This window comes from Oreochromis aureus, linkage group 14, assembly GCF_013358895.1.
Source record: "Oreochromis aureus strain Israel breed Guangdong linkage group 14, ZZ_aureus, whole genome shotgun sequence".
Lineage (NCBI taxonomy): Eukaryota > Metazoa > Chordata > Actinopteri > Cichliformes > Cichlidae > Oreochromis > Oreochromis aureus.
The window spans coordinates 27,398,826-27,416,411 of NC_052955.1; the positions used below are offsets into that span (position 1 = coordinate 27,398,826).

A 17,586-nucleotide genomic window follows, 5' to 3' on the forward strand; every position below is an offset into this window, starting at 1 on the left:
ATGTATTAATGTATATTTAAATCATTACAACAACATTATATTTTACCATATACACTGCACTGGTGACATTTAATTTTGTTTTTGCTCTTATATACTCATATAAGTAGCCAAGGCTGTATCTTCTGAAGTGTGTTTAAGGACACCCCCCATAAATGGCCATTTTATGTGCTTTTATTTGGTAGTTTTAAAAAAAAATTGTTCCTGGACTCCTGGGCATGACTTCACTTTACGAAATGATGTATGAAGTATGATTTTAAAAAAAAGACAGTGGGGAAGAAAGTACGGAAGAGGATTAGGGCCTCTTCTGAAAAAAAGTGGGTATGTCTTTGTTTTTCTTCTTTTCCAGAATTCTGAGAAAAAACATCATAGTTCCGAGATTAAAGTGAGAATTCTGACTTTTTTCTCAGAATTCTGGAAAAGAAGAAAAAAGATTTCCCTTTTTTTTTTTCTGTGCTCCTAATCCTCTTCCGTAAGAAAGACACCAAGTCCATATATAAACTTTTTTTTTATATTCTCTTGAGTCTACAAAAGTTTATTTTTAATTCACTCACCGGGTTACCCTTGCCATTGTGGTTGCGTGAGTATGGATAGAAGGCACCCAGGTGTGACCAACGAAGACACATCTCATATTCAGCTGGATTAAAGAACCCACATATGTCTGCCCCGGTCTGAAAGAGACAAAGAGTCTGAGTTTATCAATGTGTGTGTGAAGAGATGGAGATGGACAGAAAGAAGAAACGTATATCAAAGAGCAGGTGTATCTACAAAGAACAACTTCTGATCTACAGGAACTGGGGTCATGGTATTTTAGTTTATTTATTTTGCAATCATTGTGTTTCTGAGATGACTTTCCATGTAATAACCTTGCAGCTGGGCTGGACACATGCAAATGATTCTTCAATTAAGGATCAATAAGATGCCAGTTTATAACTATTATTGGACGCACAGAAGGGAGAGAAGACCAAAAGACAATATGCGAGGGGAGAGGAGGCGCAAAGAGAAAGAAGCAAACAAGTAAAGACAGAGAGAGCCAGGACAATAATATAAAATGTAAGATTCACTCAGGACTGCTAATTTAATAACATGTCATGACGGAGTAATACAAGGGCATTTTATTGAGGTCAGGCTTCTAGTGGCATGCTTCACGTTATATTTCACAATGTCCTTTGATCAAATGGGTCAAGCAAACAAAATAACATAATTCAAGCTACTGTAATCTATTTAGCGAGGGCAAGATCGCTCTATAAGATTACATCTTGTCAAAAGCCGGACAGATGATGATACTTACGTAAGAGATGCCAAACAGACTGAACTCCATCATACCTGTAGAGGAAAGGAATATGGAAAGTTGTGGATTTGTGTTTTTTCTTTTGTTTTGTTTTTTGTCACTCTTTTCTCTAAGTAAAAAAGACCCAAATAATTATTGTTGAATACCATTAATTATGAATAACTTAAAGAAAAAAATTAAAATGTATATTTATATGTACCTATAATGGATTTATAAAGCTGATCCCAACCAGAATAGTTGTCTCCAAGCCAGTGTCCAACCCATTTTCCACTAGAGGGGTAGGTGGACCTGGTGACCACTATGCCTCTTTTACCTGTCACATCCAGAAGGGCACTGTGGAAAGAAGAAGGACACAGAAATTTGAAAATAAATGGATATGGAAATAAACAACCCAATATCACAAACGTGTGATGGAAACGCCAATCCACCATGTCCATTTCACACGTTGCCTCTGCAGAAGCTGCATTACCAGCAGGGGGTGATAATATATTTAAAGACAAAAAGCCACTAGTGATCCAAAAAAATGGTCCTTAATCACTAGAAATGATTAGGCTAGATGGCTAATATGTATTTACATGTAAATTAATAATGTCTGTTTAAATGCTTTTCTAGCTTTAAGATATCAGTGTTTTACCTTCCATGTCTGGGTTTCTTATTTAGATTCTAATGATCTTCTTCTGGTTCATAGAACATCATCAACTTTTCTTTGGGATGATTTACATTTCTTAGATGAATTGGCCTGGATGTTGTGATTATTATGTCATAAAAACCTGAGCAGCCCTCATATTTGTTGATTTACATGGATAGATTATGCTTTCACATTAAAATTAAAATGAAAAGCACTGCGCTTTTGTAGGTGATAAATACACTTGTTATATATAAAACAGTGCTGTCAGCGTTAATCTCGTTAAAATGACATTAACGCCATAACCACATTAACGCAAATAGTGCGCCCCAATGTTCCCTCTAAGCTGCGCATGTGCGCAATTGCGCACTGCTGGCACGGTCTCTGCGCACAGAAAATCTGTGACAGCGGTGTTTTGAGATGTGAGAGATTTGAGACGTTTAGCGCAAACCTTGTGTAGTTAGTGTGTAGTGTAGTCAATAGTTTTGTTGGGTGTGTCAGAAAAATGAGGCGACTGCTGAATGTTACAGGTGTTACAGGAGTGATACATCTCCTGTTGTCAGGCCTGCAGGTATCAGGCTGTTGTTCTCCTTTATCTCATAGTGGACAGAAATTATTTTTTGGAGTGGCACAAATAATTTGTGTGGCATCAAATTTAATGCAGAACACGTGATTGTTCTGTAAATAGTTTGAAATGTTTGTTTAAAAGCGCATTGGCTGCATTTAAAAAAAAAATAGTAGCTGCAAAAAACTTTGCAGCTACCAGACCACATACTCATACTCATAATACAAGTCAGAGCTTTATATATATATATACATATATCTATATATAAAAAGTTAAAAAGTTCAAGTTATTTTTACTTCCAATAGTGTTAACATACTACACAGGTCAATGACTAGATTTTTTTACATTTTCATTGTAAGTAGGCTAAAGCAGTTAATTAAAAGTAGTCTAACATAAATGTAAATGCTGTAATTTGATTATTTTAATAAACCATGTAACTTGGAGGGATTCGATGCTGGCGTGACCACAGTGCACACGTCTGATGTCGCTCACAGTGGTCCAAGGGATCGCTCAGGGAGTTTCTGTGTTCGCTCAGACACATGAAAAATTAGAGGGAACATTGGTGCGCCCTGTGCGTGGGGCTGCATGGCGCTAACACGTTAACGAGCTAACCGCGCTAACGTGTTGACGCCGTGCAGCCCCACGCACGGATTGATCTGCGCTAACAGATATTTGATATTTGATATTTTTAACGAGATTAACGCTGACAGCACTAATATAAAACAACACCGTATAGACGCTACTGAAGCTAGCAGGAAAGAAAACAGCAATTCACAAACACACGTATAAAAAATACACATAAAAACACACACACAAACAGGCACATACGGCACACATACAAATGCAAATATACTTACTCATAGGTAGGCTTGGAGTGGGACCAGCCGTAGAGGCTATGGACATCATAGTGTCTGACTCTTGTTCCATCGCTGAGTATCTGTTCACTGTTCATGCACAGAGTCTTATGGTTTAAGCCAAGATGTTTTGACTCCAAGGCTGCAAAATGCACACACACACACACACACACACACACACACACACACACAAATGCACACATAAAAACAAAAATAATAAAGACTTTTTAATGTATTCTGCTTATGTTGATATTGTAAAATACCCTAATTGTTTCTCAAGGTAAACAAATACAGTAGTCTGCCTTACGTGGCATATATGGTGGGTTTTCTAGGAGTGGATCACCAAGACACTTTCCTCCAACTGTGCCATGGACAAAACTTGCAGGCTCATTCATGTCCTTCAAAAAACATAAAGTATAAATGACGAAACTGAAAAGAAAACCAGGTAGAATGAGTGGTAAACAGAAACAAGGTGCCTTTATTGGATTTTCTATTTCAGGACACTCACAATCCAAATGCCATCAAACTTCATGGTATTCTTATAGAAATCTTTGATTTCTGTGTGCCACCAATCTGCCGTTTGGTTACGGAAAAAGTCTGGAAATGTGGTGTATGACCTATAGAGCTGGAGATGAGAAGAAAATGAAATTAGGAAAACTGAAATAGCCCAGTAATGATTAATGTCTATTGATATTTATCATGTATATTATATTATATTATATTGATATTTTGACTAGGTGAATATGGAAAATATTGTACCTCTACTTGGGTATCCCAGTCCAGACTTTCATCTACAGTGACATTGGGATAATCAGGCCACACCTGTAACAGTTACAAATAATATAAATATTATAATAATGATAACACAAATGATTGCTACACTATATGCAAAAACCTGTATTTTTAAAATCTGTCTTTTTCAACACAGTAAATCCTCAAGTATATATTGTTTAACTTTTTGTGAACATTCATTCCTTCTTACCTTCCCCCACACAATTTCATCACTGATGGTTTGGGGCCATTTGATGAAAACATCTGCTGCTATCCCTCTTTCAAAAGCTGGGTAGGGCTGGGTCTCATTACCTGAGATGGCGGGATCCTGGAATTGGAAATGCACAAGTCTTGTTTAATCAGTACATGAAGGTAGATTTTCAGTGACATGTAGTATCCTTTATAAAAATGGAAATTACATTACATTTGACATTATAGCCCATCATTTGTTGTTGTTGTTGTATTTACATCTTCCTTGTGGTTTCTAATGATTAAGCGTTACTTCAATGTAAAGATCTCAATATCTCGTTACCAGAATGAAGATGAACCTCATGCCCTCGTTTCTCATGCTATCAACCAGGGCAGGCAGTCCTTGGAACTCTTTGTCCAGGACAAAGTCAAGCTGACGCTCCATGTAGTCAATGTCTGCATACTGTACATCCTGCAAAAGATGCCAGTTGAAGCTTAAATGAAATGTTAAACTAACCTTTTTGTTGCATGTTCATCTTTGTGGACAGAGTTAGTAGATACAATCACGTTTAAATTAAAGTTGTTTTTTAAAACACATTTTTTACTAAACCTCTAAACAGCTAAAGTACTTTTGAAATAAATGAAGTAGTAATAATCAATAAATAATGTTAATAACAGAGGTGTCACATCCTGGGCTGTAGTGGATAAATATGTCAAATCAGCTGCGCTAATCTTATAATGCATGCTACACATGGGATGTAGGGGACATGAGAGTTTTATTTGCTTCTGGGTCTCATTTCTTACAATGAAAATAACACTTGATCTGCTTTGGTTGATAAAATGTCTGTGGAAGATTAAGGCTGGCTCGTGTATAAAGCTAGCTAATGTGTAGCATTTTTAAGTATCTGAATTTTCTGCAATCCTTCATTCCACCTAATGATGCAGGAATCTTTTTGGTTGGTGTCAGCTTCTTGCAGGTTAGGGCTTTGTGAAAGCATATTCTGGGGATCACTTGATTACTGATGGAAAGTCTTGTGTTCTGCTCTGCGTAATGAAGAGGATTTGGTTCTGGCCTGTTTCCTCATAGGACATCTTTGGCCAAAATGTTACCCTAATATGCACTTCAGTTTTCACTGTGAGGAAATGTGTAGTACAAACTGGAAATGTCTAGAGGCTGTGAAACATACAATTGATTGAATTTCAAATAAAATTATAGGTCACATTTGATTAGGTTAAACTGGATGTACCCAATGTAATCCACAAAGTCCACGTCTCCATTTTTCTTCTCCCGAAAACCCAATTTCATGTAATTCAGTTACAGGCCACATACAATCATTATACTGCAAAAACATAGCTAGATACTGTGTTGGGTTTAGTTCTGTCTATTCCACTGAGTGTATGGCTCTGCACTGTACAACCTACAGTGGATAAGCTTTCAGGTTGCATTTGTCCAGATGAAACCAATGAAATAATTCCTTGTGTAGTTGCACTGACTGAATGAAATCAGACAAAAAGCAGATAAATATACTGCACATGTTTTTTAGGCAGTATCAGCATTGTGTCCTGCAGACAGAGTTCCTTAAGTTGTTTCACTTGCTCAGAAGGAGGTGTTTGGTTGGCAGGTGATTTTTTTAATTTATCAGAGAAAGAAGTTAAGAAACTTACAACTATTGTTCACCAATATAAATAAATAGATATGGGACTGTCTTAGTTTTCAGAATATATTGTCAAATATTGTCAGAACATAATAGTTTGACTGTAGAGAAAGGGGCAATGCACTCTTTGAAGAAACAGGATCACTTGGGTCCAAAGCATTAGGCAGGTTTGTTCTATAAAAAACAAAAAAGCATCTACACCATCTTCATCTTTATTTATTTGCTAAATAAAGAAGGCAAGACTTCAATCAGCAACAGTACTGTCAAATGAACGCAGTCTAGTAATGGTCTCAGAGGACAAGTAGCAATCTCCAACCATTTCTCAAGAGAGAAAAAAGGTCAAACACTTGAGATGGACTAAATCATACTGAAATTGCACTGTGGATAATTGGAAAGAAGTTCTATTTACCAATAAATCCAAATTACAGAACCACATTGGTGTATGTAAGGGGACCATCATGAGGTAAAATGATACTATGGTGTAGCAAACCCACAGTGCTTCCAGTATTCAAGTGATGTAGGTATTTTGCCTACTGTTTAGTGTACACCTGGAGCAGATCAGTTTTTTAAATGTCTTTCTTAATTTATTCTCCTTCTTCTGCTTTTTTGTTATTATTTTGTATGTGTTTCATAATTTATTGCCTGAAGAAAATTCTACGTGTCAACCTATCTTGTTTCCTTTGGCAGGATCATACAAACATACTTTTTCTCTTTCTCACATGTTATGAAAAATAAAAAAAGTCTTGTGTTTAATATAAACAAATATAAGACTATACATGTGCGAACTTTCTCTGAATAATATTTTCTTCCACAGAACTGCATTTAGTTTGCTGGTGTGGTGCTGTTGTTATGGTGATTTCAAACATTTAAAAAAAAAAGATCTTTCACCAGGAACTTACATAGGGGATACCAGCTGTCCTCATTTCTGTGTATAGCGTTTCTATTTCCTTGTCATTCGTGTAACCATAGCGACAGAGTTGGAACCCAAGGGACCAATAGGCAGGTAGAACAGGTCGTCCAATCAACTGTTCAGAAGAAAGCAAACAAGGAAGCCAAAACAGTTAAGCACAGGCAAAAGTTGTTTTGCAGGAAAACGGGACAGTGTCCATAAAGTGTTTGTTTGACTATTTGTGTCTGTGTGTGTGTGTGTGTGTGTGTGTGTGTGTGTGTGTGTGTGTGTGTGTGTGTGTGTGTGTGTGTGTGCATATGTGTGTTTAGATTGGCTAAATGAGAGAGCGCAATGAAGCGAAGAAGTCACAGCTGCTGCAGTCCATCAACAGCGGCCCAGGGCCAGGCACAAAACACACAGGCGCACACAGGCACAAACAAACCACAAGTCCAAGAAGACTTACTAGAGTGTACTCCTGCACCACCATCTCAGGTGTAGGACCCATGACCACGTAGAAATCCAGGATGCCTCCCAGAGTTCGGTAGGTTAAAGCTGGACTAGGCAGTAAAGTCACATCTACAAACAAAGCATAAAAGAGATTTTTGTTACTTAAAAATTTATATGTTACTTAGAAATTTATATGAAGCCTAGGTGTGTGTGTGTGTGTGTGTGTGTGTGTTTCCACTATATATTTTAGTGTTTAAAGCATGCATTCAAGAAAGGAGGGAGAAGATGCAAAAGAAAAAAAAAAAAAAAAACATTTTATTTTGTGTTGGTACAGTGTGTACTAGCATAAATAGCAGTGTATAGTAATGCAGACAAAAACTTTTAGTGAAGACATTTAGACGACTATATTTAGTTTAATCATCCAATAGGTTACATGCACTCTGTCACAGAAAGCACAACTATCCTCATGAGAAATGTGAGGACATATTGTGTGATGCATGTCCATTTGTGTTTCACAGGATGAATACAATATACAGAGGCAGACGTGCGCTTACTACATTATGCAAATATCTCGCTATCAAAGCAATTGTTCTCAAAACTTATAAGATGGAACTAATCATTAATTATTAAATGCTTACTTGCATATGTAATTGAGCATGATTGTGTGTACATGTGAAAGTGAATGGATGCACTTAAATCTGGTGTGTACGCATGACCTGGCAATAGTGTTTGTGTTCCGTGGGACTGTGTGTGTGCATGTGTGTGTGCTTCTCTCACCCATAGCATTGCTGTTTAGCAGCAGCACACCGTGAGCATCAGCTGTATTCTCAAGGCCCATATAGAAGGGATGGACTCCATAGCAATTCATCTTGTACTGTAGGAGAGAGACAAAAAGTAAGTATCAAGTTCACAGTGTGAAATGGGTATATGCTGGTTAAGGAATTTCCCTGTGTGGTTTGTGCTAATGCTGAGTTGTGCACAACTTTGTTTTTTTTAGCACATTTCTTTTCACCTGACAGTACATTTCTAATTTTATTTATGGATATGACAGCAACCCAGCTATAATGGGCTTGCTCCCAGCACTCTCTGTATTCTGAAGTTTTCCCCAGAGTGAGTAAGAGAAACATATTCCTACAGCTATCTTCTATGTAAATTAACGTGCACATAATAAAAGTTTTAAATATAAAGTTTGCATGCTAAGTAAAGGAGCCAGTTAATATTGAGAAGACTGTAGCTTGTTTGCTGCCATGCTATTCAATGCGAAGTTAGTGTTCCTTTAGTAAAAATCCAAGAGGTTCTCTTGTCTTCAGTGCTTAGATTAGAATAGAACTAGACAGACATGGCAAAGACAGACAGAAAGGTGGTGGGGGACAGGGAATCTGCCACTTTCAGATGTCACTATCCTGAGACTCATGGGCACGTTACACTCTATCAGCCTCTTGCACTTCTGGTACATAAGAAGTTGTTGAATTGTAATACAGTGTCTCTGAGGACCTGCTCTGCCTTTGTGTCACTTGTGTTTAGATGTGTGCCTCTTCTTGATAAGTGTGAGTGTGTCCTTATGGCCCTGGTACATAGTGTGATGGCTGTGGCTTAAGAGGGAGAAAGGTCATTAGATAATTCACTAACAACAGTGTTGAAGCCTTGTGGTCTCTCTCGACTACTCTGTCATAACAAATGTGCAGACACAGATTTTCATTCTGGAAACATTTACATGGACTCTAATAGTTCAACCATGGACACTCTTCAAAATAAAGCAACATTTGGGTTAACCAGTTTTTCAGGTGCCTTACAAAACCTTTCCTTCAAATGCTCTGGATTTCTACATGCTTAATGACTGAAGATGCCCTCTCCACAGTATATTTTAGCTCTGATATACCAAGGATTCAGCTATTATTTTTTAAGTGTTTCATTATCCATCTTGAAATTATTTGGCCTCCTCCCCATCTTTAATTTTCTTCCTCTCCAAGAAGCCCCATAACAGTTATCTGAACCCTGTGGTGTAATCTTAAAAGCTCAGCAATTACCTTTGATAATGGTGATGTGAACTATATCCTATCTGACCTTGAAATTGTAATGACAAACCTGATGACAAATGTTCATGTCAACAGAAACACAAATGTCATGAATAAGAAAAAGAGAGAACTTTATACAGGGAGTGCAGAATTATTAGGCAATAATAATAATAATAATGGATTGGATTTATATAGCGCTTTTCAAGGCACCCAAAGGCAAATGAGTATTTTGTCCACATCATCCTCTTCATGCATGTTGTCTTACTCCAAGCTGTATAGGCTCGAAAGCCTACTACCAATTAAGCATATTAGGTGATGTGCGTCTCTGTAATGAGAAGGGGTGTGGTCTAATGACATCAACACCCTATATCAGGTGTGCATAATTATTAGGCAACTTCCTTTCCTTTGGCAAAATGGGTCAAAAGAAGGACTTGACAGGCTCAGAAAAGTCAAAAATAGTGAGATATCTTGCAGAGGGATGCAGCAGTCTTAAAATTGCAAAGCTTCTGAAGTGTGATCATCGAACAATCAAGCGTTTCATTCAAAATAGTCAACAGGGTCGCAAGAAGCGTGTGGAAAAACCAAGGCGCAAAATAACTGCCCATGAACTGAGAAAAGTCAAGCGTGCAGCTGCCAAGATGCCACTTGCCACCAGTTTGGCCATATTTCAGAGCTGCAACATCACTGGAGTGCCCAAAAGCACAAGGTGTGCAATACTCAGAGACATGGCCAAGGTAAGAAAGGCTGAAAGACGACCACCACTGAACAAGACACACAAGCTGAAACGTCAAGACTGGGCCAAGAAATATCTCAAGACTGATTTTTCTAAGGTTTTATGGACTGATGAAATGAGAGTGAGTCTTGATGGGCCAGATGGATGGGCCCGTGGCTGGATTGGTAAAGGGCAGAGAGCTCCAGTCCGACTCAGACGCCAGCAAGGTGGAGGTGGAGTACTGGTTTGGGCTGGTATCATCAAAGATGAGCTTGTGGGGCCTTTTCGGGTTGAGGATGGAGTCAAGCTCAACTCCCAGTCCTACTGCCAGTTTCTGGAAGACACCTTCTTCAAGCAGTGGTACAGGAAGAAGTCTGCATCCTTCAAGAAAAACATGATTTTCATGCAGGACAATGCTCCATCACACGCGTCCAAGTACTCCACAGCGTGGCTGGCAAGAAAGGGTATAAAAGAAGAAAAACTAATGACATGGCCTCCTTGTTCACCTGATCTGAACCCCATTGAGAACCTGTGGTCCATCATCAAATGTGAGATTTACAAGGAGGGAAAACAGTACACCTCTCTGAACAGTGTCTGGGAGGCTGTGGTTGCTGCTGCACGCAATGTTGATGGTGAACAGATCAAAACACTGACAGAATCCATGGATGGCAGGCTTTTGAGCGTCCTTGCAAAGAAAGGTGGCTATATTGGTCGCTGATTTGTTTCTGTTTTGTTTTTGAATGTCAGAAATGTATATTTGTGAATGTGGAGATGTTATATTGGTTTCACTGGTAAAAATAAATAATTGAAATGGGTATATATTTGTTTTTTGTTAAGTTGCCTAATAATTATGCACAGTAATAGTCACCTGCACACACAGATATCCCCCTAAAATAGCTAAAACTTAAAACAAACTAAAAACTACTTCCAAAAACATTCAGCTTTGATATTAATGAGTTTTTTGGGTTCATTGAGAACATGGTTGTTGTTCAATAATGAAATTATTCCTCAAAAATACAACTTGCCTAATAATTCTGCACTCCCTGTATAGTGGTTTACAAATCATCTTCACAATTTTTACAAGTCATTTAAAGATACTCACTGCAGGGATAACTTTTACATATGTCATAGCAAGCATAAAATTGGTTTCAATGAAACAATGAAACAAACATTATGTGTGTTTATGGTATACTTACACCAGGAGGCTGGTCCTTGGAGAACATACCCCAGGTATGATAGTTTAGATCGTGCTTATAAGTTTTATGCTCTGTTTCCCCAAAACCATAAACATATTGAGATGGCAGTTTAGTTGTCACTTGGATGAACATGTCTGAGAAGGTAAAACCTGGCACAGATGAATCCCAACTAGGAGAAAAGACAGGGAATTAAACCAATGAGAGACGAGAGAAAGAAAAGAGAAGGCGTGTGGTGGTTGTGGTAAGGGGTAGTCAAAGGTAGTAGTTCACATTATGTTTAAATAAATAGGCATAAAGACCCATGGGGAACTGCAGGCATCCCTTCAACATAAATTTTAATTAGTAAAATTTCAGCTGACAGTTCCAAAAAAACATTGGAGGTTTAACTACAAAATAATGTCACCCTTGCTTTGAGATATGCTTTGAATAGACTCCAAAGCTGTGCTGCTTCATGTGAGATCATCATGAATGCTGAACAAGAGGAAACAACTTCAGGCGTTGATGGACTGAGAAACTTTCCTGAGCATATCTCATGTGACTGCATAACTGCACCAGAGGGTTTGACTCAGCATTGTTACTTTAATCTTTTAGGATAAAAGAGTTTCTAGTTGAAATAGTTGAAATGGAAATTTTAACCCATTTTTGACTTTATTACTTGGTGGGACAATTTATTATTATTTAAGAAAAAGTGAGAATATCGATCTATCTATAACTCTATTTATGCTTTATTTAACAAATAAATAATTATGCGTTAAAATGTGTTGAAAACACATTTTAACACATGAAAAAAACATTTCCATTAAAGAAAAGCCTCAACATACCTAAAACTTTTGGATACTCACATTTAGAGATGGACCGATCCGATATTACGTATCGGTATCGGTCTGATACTGACCTAAATTACTGGATCGGATATCGTAGAGAAGTTAAAAAATGTAATCCGATCCATTAAATATCACAAAAGCACCTCACAAAACTTGCGACATGGCGTAACTCAGCTCATAACCTTAGCACATCGGAGCAGTATGCGTCACGTGATAGAGCAGCTGTGGCTGCCAGACCTGTCGGTGGTCTGGTTGAGCATTTGGAGCCTCGCTACCAAACCGGCATTTCATCTCCGAGAAAGTTATCCCAGAGAGAAGTAAAGCAAGTGTGTAAGTTCATCTCTGAATGTTTGTAAAGCATTCCCACGTTAAGCTTAACAACCGATATATAGAGCGACTGTCTCTCTCTCCCCCTCCCTCTCCTGCTGCTACTTCAATCATGAAACTGATCAATGATCAGCAGATCGGCTTTTCTGTCGCGACTCCCGTCTCTCTTGTTTGTTTATCGCCCATTTTACACTAGAAAGAGGAAACCAGCGGCTGAACAACAGCAGCACGTTTAAACTTGATAAGCTGTTGTTAGAATTTATTTAATATTACTTTCTAGACCAGGATCCTTTTCTACGTAGCTGACGGCTGGTAACTGTGCAGGGGCGGATCTAGCAAAGTTTTGCCAGGGGGGCCGATAGGGCATGAACAGGGAAAAGGGTGGTACAAAGAAATACTTTTCTTTCTTATTGTCATTTAAAATTTCTAGCTTTTAATAAATAATCATCTGAATCTTACACCTAATCTTTTAATCTGATGTAAAATGTATAGAAGTCCATTACTGTATATAGTAACTATTAAGTCTAATATATACCCTAGTAAGCTATAGTACTTTTTCCTTTGGGAAGGTACGATCTCTGCCGTCTGCAATTCTGTTGAAGAAAGATGTTGAATCTATTTAATTATTCTTGAAAAATAATTGATTTCTGTGCATTTTTTTTTACAAGTGCATTAAATTAAAGTTGATTAAGTCGATTAAGCATCACAAGGCGGAGGGTATAACAGAATAGCTTTAGTGTTTTGTTTTTTAAAACTTGAGTATGAACTTATACAAAATGCAGCAAGATATTAAAAAACTGTTTTATTGATTAAAAAATACACTATATCGGATTTGTTTCGGTATCGGCAGATATCCAAATTTATGATATCGGTATCCGACACAACAAAGTGGTATTGTGCCATCTCTACTCACATTATGGTCCCGGTGCTTTTCCTAATAATCTGGATGCCGAATGGGAGCTGGACAATAGCGACCCTGTAAAGCCTTTTGTCCTCATCAGTCTCAGGAATTGTAGGAACCGACAACTCCACTGGCACCTCATAGCGATTATTATTTGGGTCATAGATCTGCATGTGGAGGAATTGTTATTGCATCAATTTAAGCACATCAATCATGAATCAATTATTGCCCCACTACGTGAACAAAAAAATTAAATAGGCACACACCTTGAATTGCAGCATGTCACTGCTGTGATATTTAATGTCAACACGTAGTCTGTCAATATCACGGGACTGTGGGCGACCACTGCTCCTGTACTTCGCGTTCCGAATGATATCAATTGTCACCCCCTCATTACTTTCCTTTAATGATGTGACATTGTAACCATAGTCTTCTGGATAGATGCAATTTGGGGCACCTTCAATGGAAATTGGCTATGTAGGGAAAAAAGAAAACATAATGGAGCACTATGAAATAAAGTTTCAAGACTGACAGCATCAAATCACCAAAAGGCTATATTTAAGTGGGAATTGTTAGGAAGGCAACAAATCAAATGTTCAAACTGAGATATTGTCATTGCATTTCTAATATGTGCTAACTTTGAATTTGATGCCAGCAACAGGTTTCAAAGAAGCTGGGTAAGTGTAAGTGTTTGGGCACTGACGATGCTCATTTACTGCAGTTTTGAAAGCAAAATGTTTATCCAAATGTGCTTGATTTGGATTTCTGCTGGTCTGCATAGTAGTATTTTTCATATAATGAAAGCATTTGCACTTTTCATCATTTACCTTTAACACAGAATTCCAACTATTTGGCAGAAAAATAAAATGATATGTGTATGTTAGCCTACGACATGAGAAATTCAGTAGGCTACTTACATCCCAGATACAGCCTCTGGCCTCGCACTTAGCCTGATCCGCATTGTCCTCTGGATGACAGTTAATACGTAGTACTTCCCACTCCACCACATAGGTCTCCCCCAAGATCAAGTCAAGCTTCTGCAGGGTCAGCACCTGTGGATTGGATGAAAATTATGGAAGGAAAGTGTTTGTGCAGCGATTACAGAAGCCATTGAGAACAAAGCCCAGATCTGCCTGGTGATGTGACTGTGTCATGTTTATGGCACATCAGGATGTGGACAGCATCACCGCTGCTAGCACTGCTAAGGTTAGCCAAACTAATCTGACACTGTGTTTGTCTAATTTTTTTACTCTTCTTTACATCACTAACAAGTTAGTCACCAAGAACATCTTCATACAGTAAGCATGAAATGTTTAAAAATGTAATCAAATAAAACACACTTTAGGTTCCAGGGTGACTTGTTTAATATAGACTTATATTTTAGTGTATATGAAACTAATGATCTTTAGCAGCTGTGAGCTATGTTCATTGGTCAGACTAGGCAAACGGAGACTGATGAACATGACAAACCAGAATTTAGGTTTAACAGCACAATTACCTTTAACCCGCAGGAAATTATTACAACTCAGTGTCTTGTGATAAATGTAAGGTTGTGCCCGTGACCAAGGAGACCTCAAGGATTTGCACAAACACCGCCACAGCCACATATACTTGATAGTGTATGTACATGCAGTTACTTACACACAAACACACACACACATATACACACACAACAAATCTAAAAAGTACTGCTTAAAGAGTCTCTCGACACTTTACAGACTCTTGCCTTTTGCTCCTAACCCTGGGCACTTACTGTAGAATCATTGCTCTTAGTTGTTCATTTTCACTCTTTTTCCTCTTTCTCATAATGACGTGCCCCCACACACTCTCACAGATGGGTTTTTTTTTTATGATTTTCACCCGATGTAAATTGTTATCATTTGTTACACTTAGAGGGTAACCTTGAAGTGAACAATAATGGTTTCGTTCCTGGTCAAACTGAAACAAATGACAGAGGTATGGCTGCTGTAGAACTCACCCATTCTGCATCAGTTCTGCAATACTAGAGTCTGTGCTATATTATTATTATATTGATTCATTGATTGATAAACCTACTGTACACACAATAAATTTCATTTACTTCTGCAACTTCCTCCTAATGTTTCCTTGTTTCCATTAACTAGTCACTAAATATATCTGTCATATATGTTGCTTGATTATTTATGTATTTATTTTTTTTACTGAAAAAATGGCTTCTGCTGCTGCAGATCACCTATAGTCTGACAAAATCTACATTCATATGTGTCATAAACAAAGACTGTGTGACAAACACAAACAAGAAAAAAAACAATAAAGGTTGCTTCTTTTTTTGCATAATTATGTCTGTAAACATGCTTGTATTTACCTTCTTGGCTCCATTGTAGTCTATGTTGTTGTTATCTAATATTGTAGTAGTGTTTGCAGCATCAACATGAGTCACAGAGACGGATGCGGGAACAGTAGGTACCCCAAGGATAATAATGTTGTCAAACTTAAGGTTGTTTGGGTCACTGTAACCATTGTTGGTCACCTGCATCGTCAGTGTTCCCTACAAGACAGCAGACTATGAGTATAACACAATCACATAATTTGACCTTCTAAAAATTCTCCCAGATTTGCAAATTGAAACACACAATAAGTTTTTTTTTCTTTTTTACCTCTGTAAATAGATAAGTTTTGGTGCCATCCACCCCAGAGTAACGTTAAAGTAATGTATACATTAATCATGCAATTTAGTTCTCAGTGCAGTTTAAAGCATGAAAATGTTAGATCCAGCAACACTTTAGCATCCCAACACTGGTAAACCATTAGTGGTAAAGTGGAATGAAAAAGTCAAAATTCTTGGGTGGTTTTGAACTTTGGACTTAAGCTCAGATTGAAAGAAATATGTTGGCTCACTTTGAAAAAAAAAGGATGTATGAACTCGTGAGGGAAAGTTACCTGGGTAACAGTGAACTTGTAGTGGATGTAGTTGCTATTCTCAACTGTGTCTGTAAAGAGAAGGCCAGGGAGAGCTTTATCTTTGTCACAGCACTTGAACACAAATGATGCACAGTGACACAGCAAACTGTAACAGCTTCAGCTTGTTAACACGTGTGAGCTAACTGAAAGTGATTTAAGAGTCACACTGGCTAATATCCTTTTTTTGTACTCAAAAAGATAAGAACTTTCATTTGATGAAAAATTTGTATCCAGAATCCAATCAGTGGTAATAGCATTACACAACATACTAGCAAACAGACAAAAAAAAGAAAGGAGACAATACCTCGGGAATCACCGTCATCCCAAAATAGCTCCCCAGCTGCGCTGTCGTAGTCATCAAGAGCAATGATCAAACCCATGGGATTACGCCGACTAGTTAAATATACATAAACACACATAAAATTACAAACAGCGTTCACATGAATAAAACAAATGCACTAAATGTAAGAATACGTGTGTGTGTGTGTGTGTGTGTGTGTGTGTGTGTGTGTGTGTGTGTGTGTGTGTGTGTGTGTGTGCACCTGTATGTTGTGGTGACATTAGGCTTCTGTGTTGGGAGGATTGCTCCACCCCTGATGTGTAATCCAAGCTTCTCTCCTGGTAGATACATTTCAACATGCCTTTTGCGGTCTGCCACTTGTTCCATCTGATCAGAAAGATAGCAGAATAAAATATTAATTTAACTGAATTCCCTCTTGTGGGCAAAAGAATCTATGTGATGCAGACTTTTTTTCTTTTTTCTTTAAAAAACGTCTTTAAAAAAGCTATTAAAAACACATACGCTATGTATGTATTTTTAATAGCTTTTTACTTCATCATATTTAATCAGAGTGCACCGATCTTTTAAATCAGTTAGTCATCATCAATAATTGTTAATCAAACTCTAGTCTCATATTATAAGCAGAAGCAGTCGCACCTCACAAATCAGTACGTAAACACATGCAACAATTATGAAGTGTCCACCTTAAAACAAACTGTAATTTGTAAAGGAAATCTGATTTGAAAATGAACTATTTCAGTCTGTTTTGTGAAACTGGATCAAATGCACATAAATCTCATTTTAAATAACACTGGGCCTTTTTTGAGGGTGTTCCCCTGACTGACACATCTTTTAAGTCTCACTCTTGACAATGGGCTTTATGAATCCTGGATGTTAAAGTGGCTTTCAAAATATTATAATGATAAACTTCAAATTTCTCTCTGTCTCTCTCTCTGTTTTAAACGTGTCCCTCTATTCATCTCTGGTCCAGTTAGAGCTCAGCTGTTTGATCCCCTGAGGACTAAATCCTCAGAGCAGCCTAAAACAATTTAACAAAAAAAAATCCCAATCTCTTCCTTTTCTCCTTTTTACTTACTTCCTTCACCGT

The 17,586-nt window shown here is 37.7% G+C and overlaps 1 protein-coding gene across 2 annotated transcripts in view; it reads right to left on the minus strand.

Moving 5' to 3' along the window:
* LOC116330348 (sucrase-isomaltase, intestinal-like) overlaps positions 1 to 17,586 on the minus strand; it is a 62,654-nt gene that overhangs the window by 15,011 nt on the left and 30,057 nt on the right. For both annotated transcript variants that reach the window (XM_039622421.1, XM_031752629.2), the window contains exons 21-40: positions 16,741 to 16,865; positions 16,503 to 16,591; positions 16,178 to 16,227; positions 15,603 to 15,785; positions 14,176 to 14,310; positions 13,525 to 13,731; positions 13,271 to 13,425; positions 11,207 to 11,375; positions 8,061 to 8,157; positions 7,300 to 7,412; positions 6,847 to 6,972; positions 4,636 to 4,764; positions 4,315 to 4,431; positions 4,092 to 4,154; positions 3,841 to 3,957; positions 3,640 to 3,730; positions 3,336 to 3,474; positions 1,488 to 1,621; positions 1,289 to 1,323; positions 552 to 668 (exon numbers count right to left, since the gene is read on the minus strand). In XM_039622421.1, coding sequence (XP_039478355.1) covers positions 552 to 668; positions 1,289 to 1,323; positions 1,488 to 1,621; positions 3,336 to 3,474; positions 3,640 to 3,730; positions 3,841 to 3,957; positions 4,092 to 4,154; positions 4,315 to 4,431; positions 4,636 to 4,764; positions 6,847 to 6,972; positions 7,300 to 7,412; positions 8,061 to 8,157; positions 11,207 to 11,375; positions 13,271 to 13,425; positions 13,525 to 13,731; positions 14,176 to 14,310; positions 15,603 to 15,785; positions 16,178 to 16,227; positions 16,503 to 16,591; positions 16,741 to 16,865 — 2,391 coding nt within the window. The remainder of the gene's footprint in view (positions 1 to 551; positions 669 to 1,288; positions 1,324 to 1,487; positions 1,622 to 3,335; positions 3,475 to 3,639; positions 3,731 to 3,840; positions 3,958 to 4,091; positions 4,155 to 4,314; positions 4,432 to 4,635; positions 4,765 to 6,846; positions 6,973 to 7,299; positions 7,413 to 8,060; positions 8,158 to 11,206; positions 11,376 to 13,270; positions 13,426 to 13,524; positions 13,732 to 14,175; positions 14,311 to 15,602; positions 15,786 to 16,177; positions 16,228 to 16,502; positions 16,592 to 16,740; positions 16,866 to 17,586) is intronic.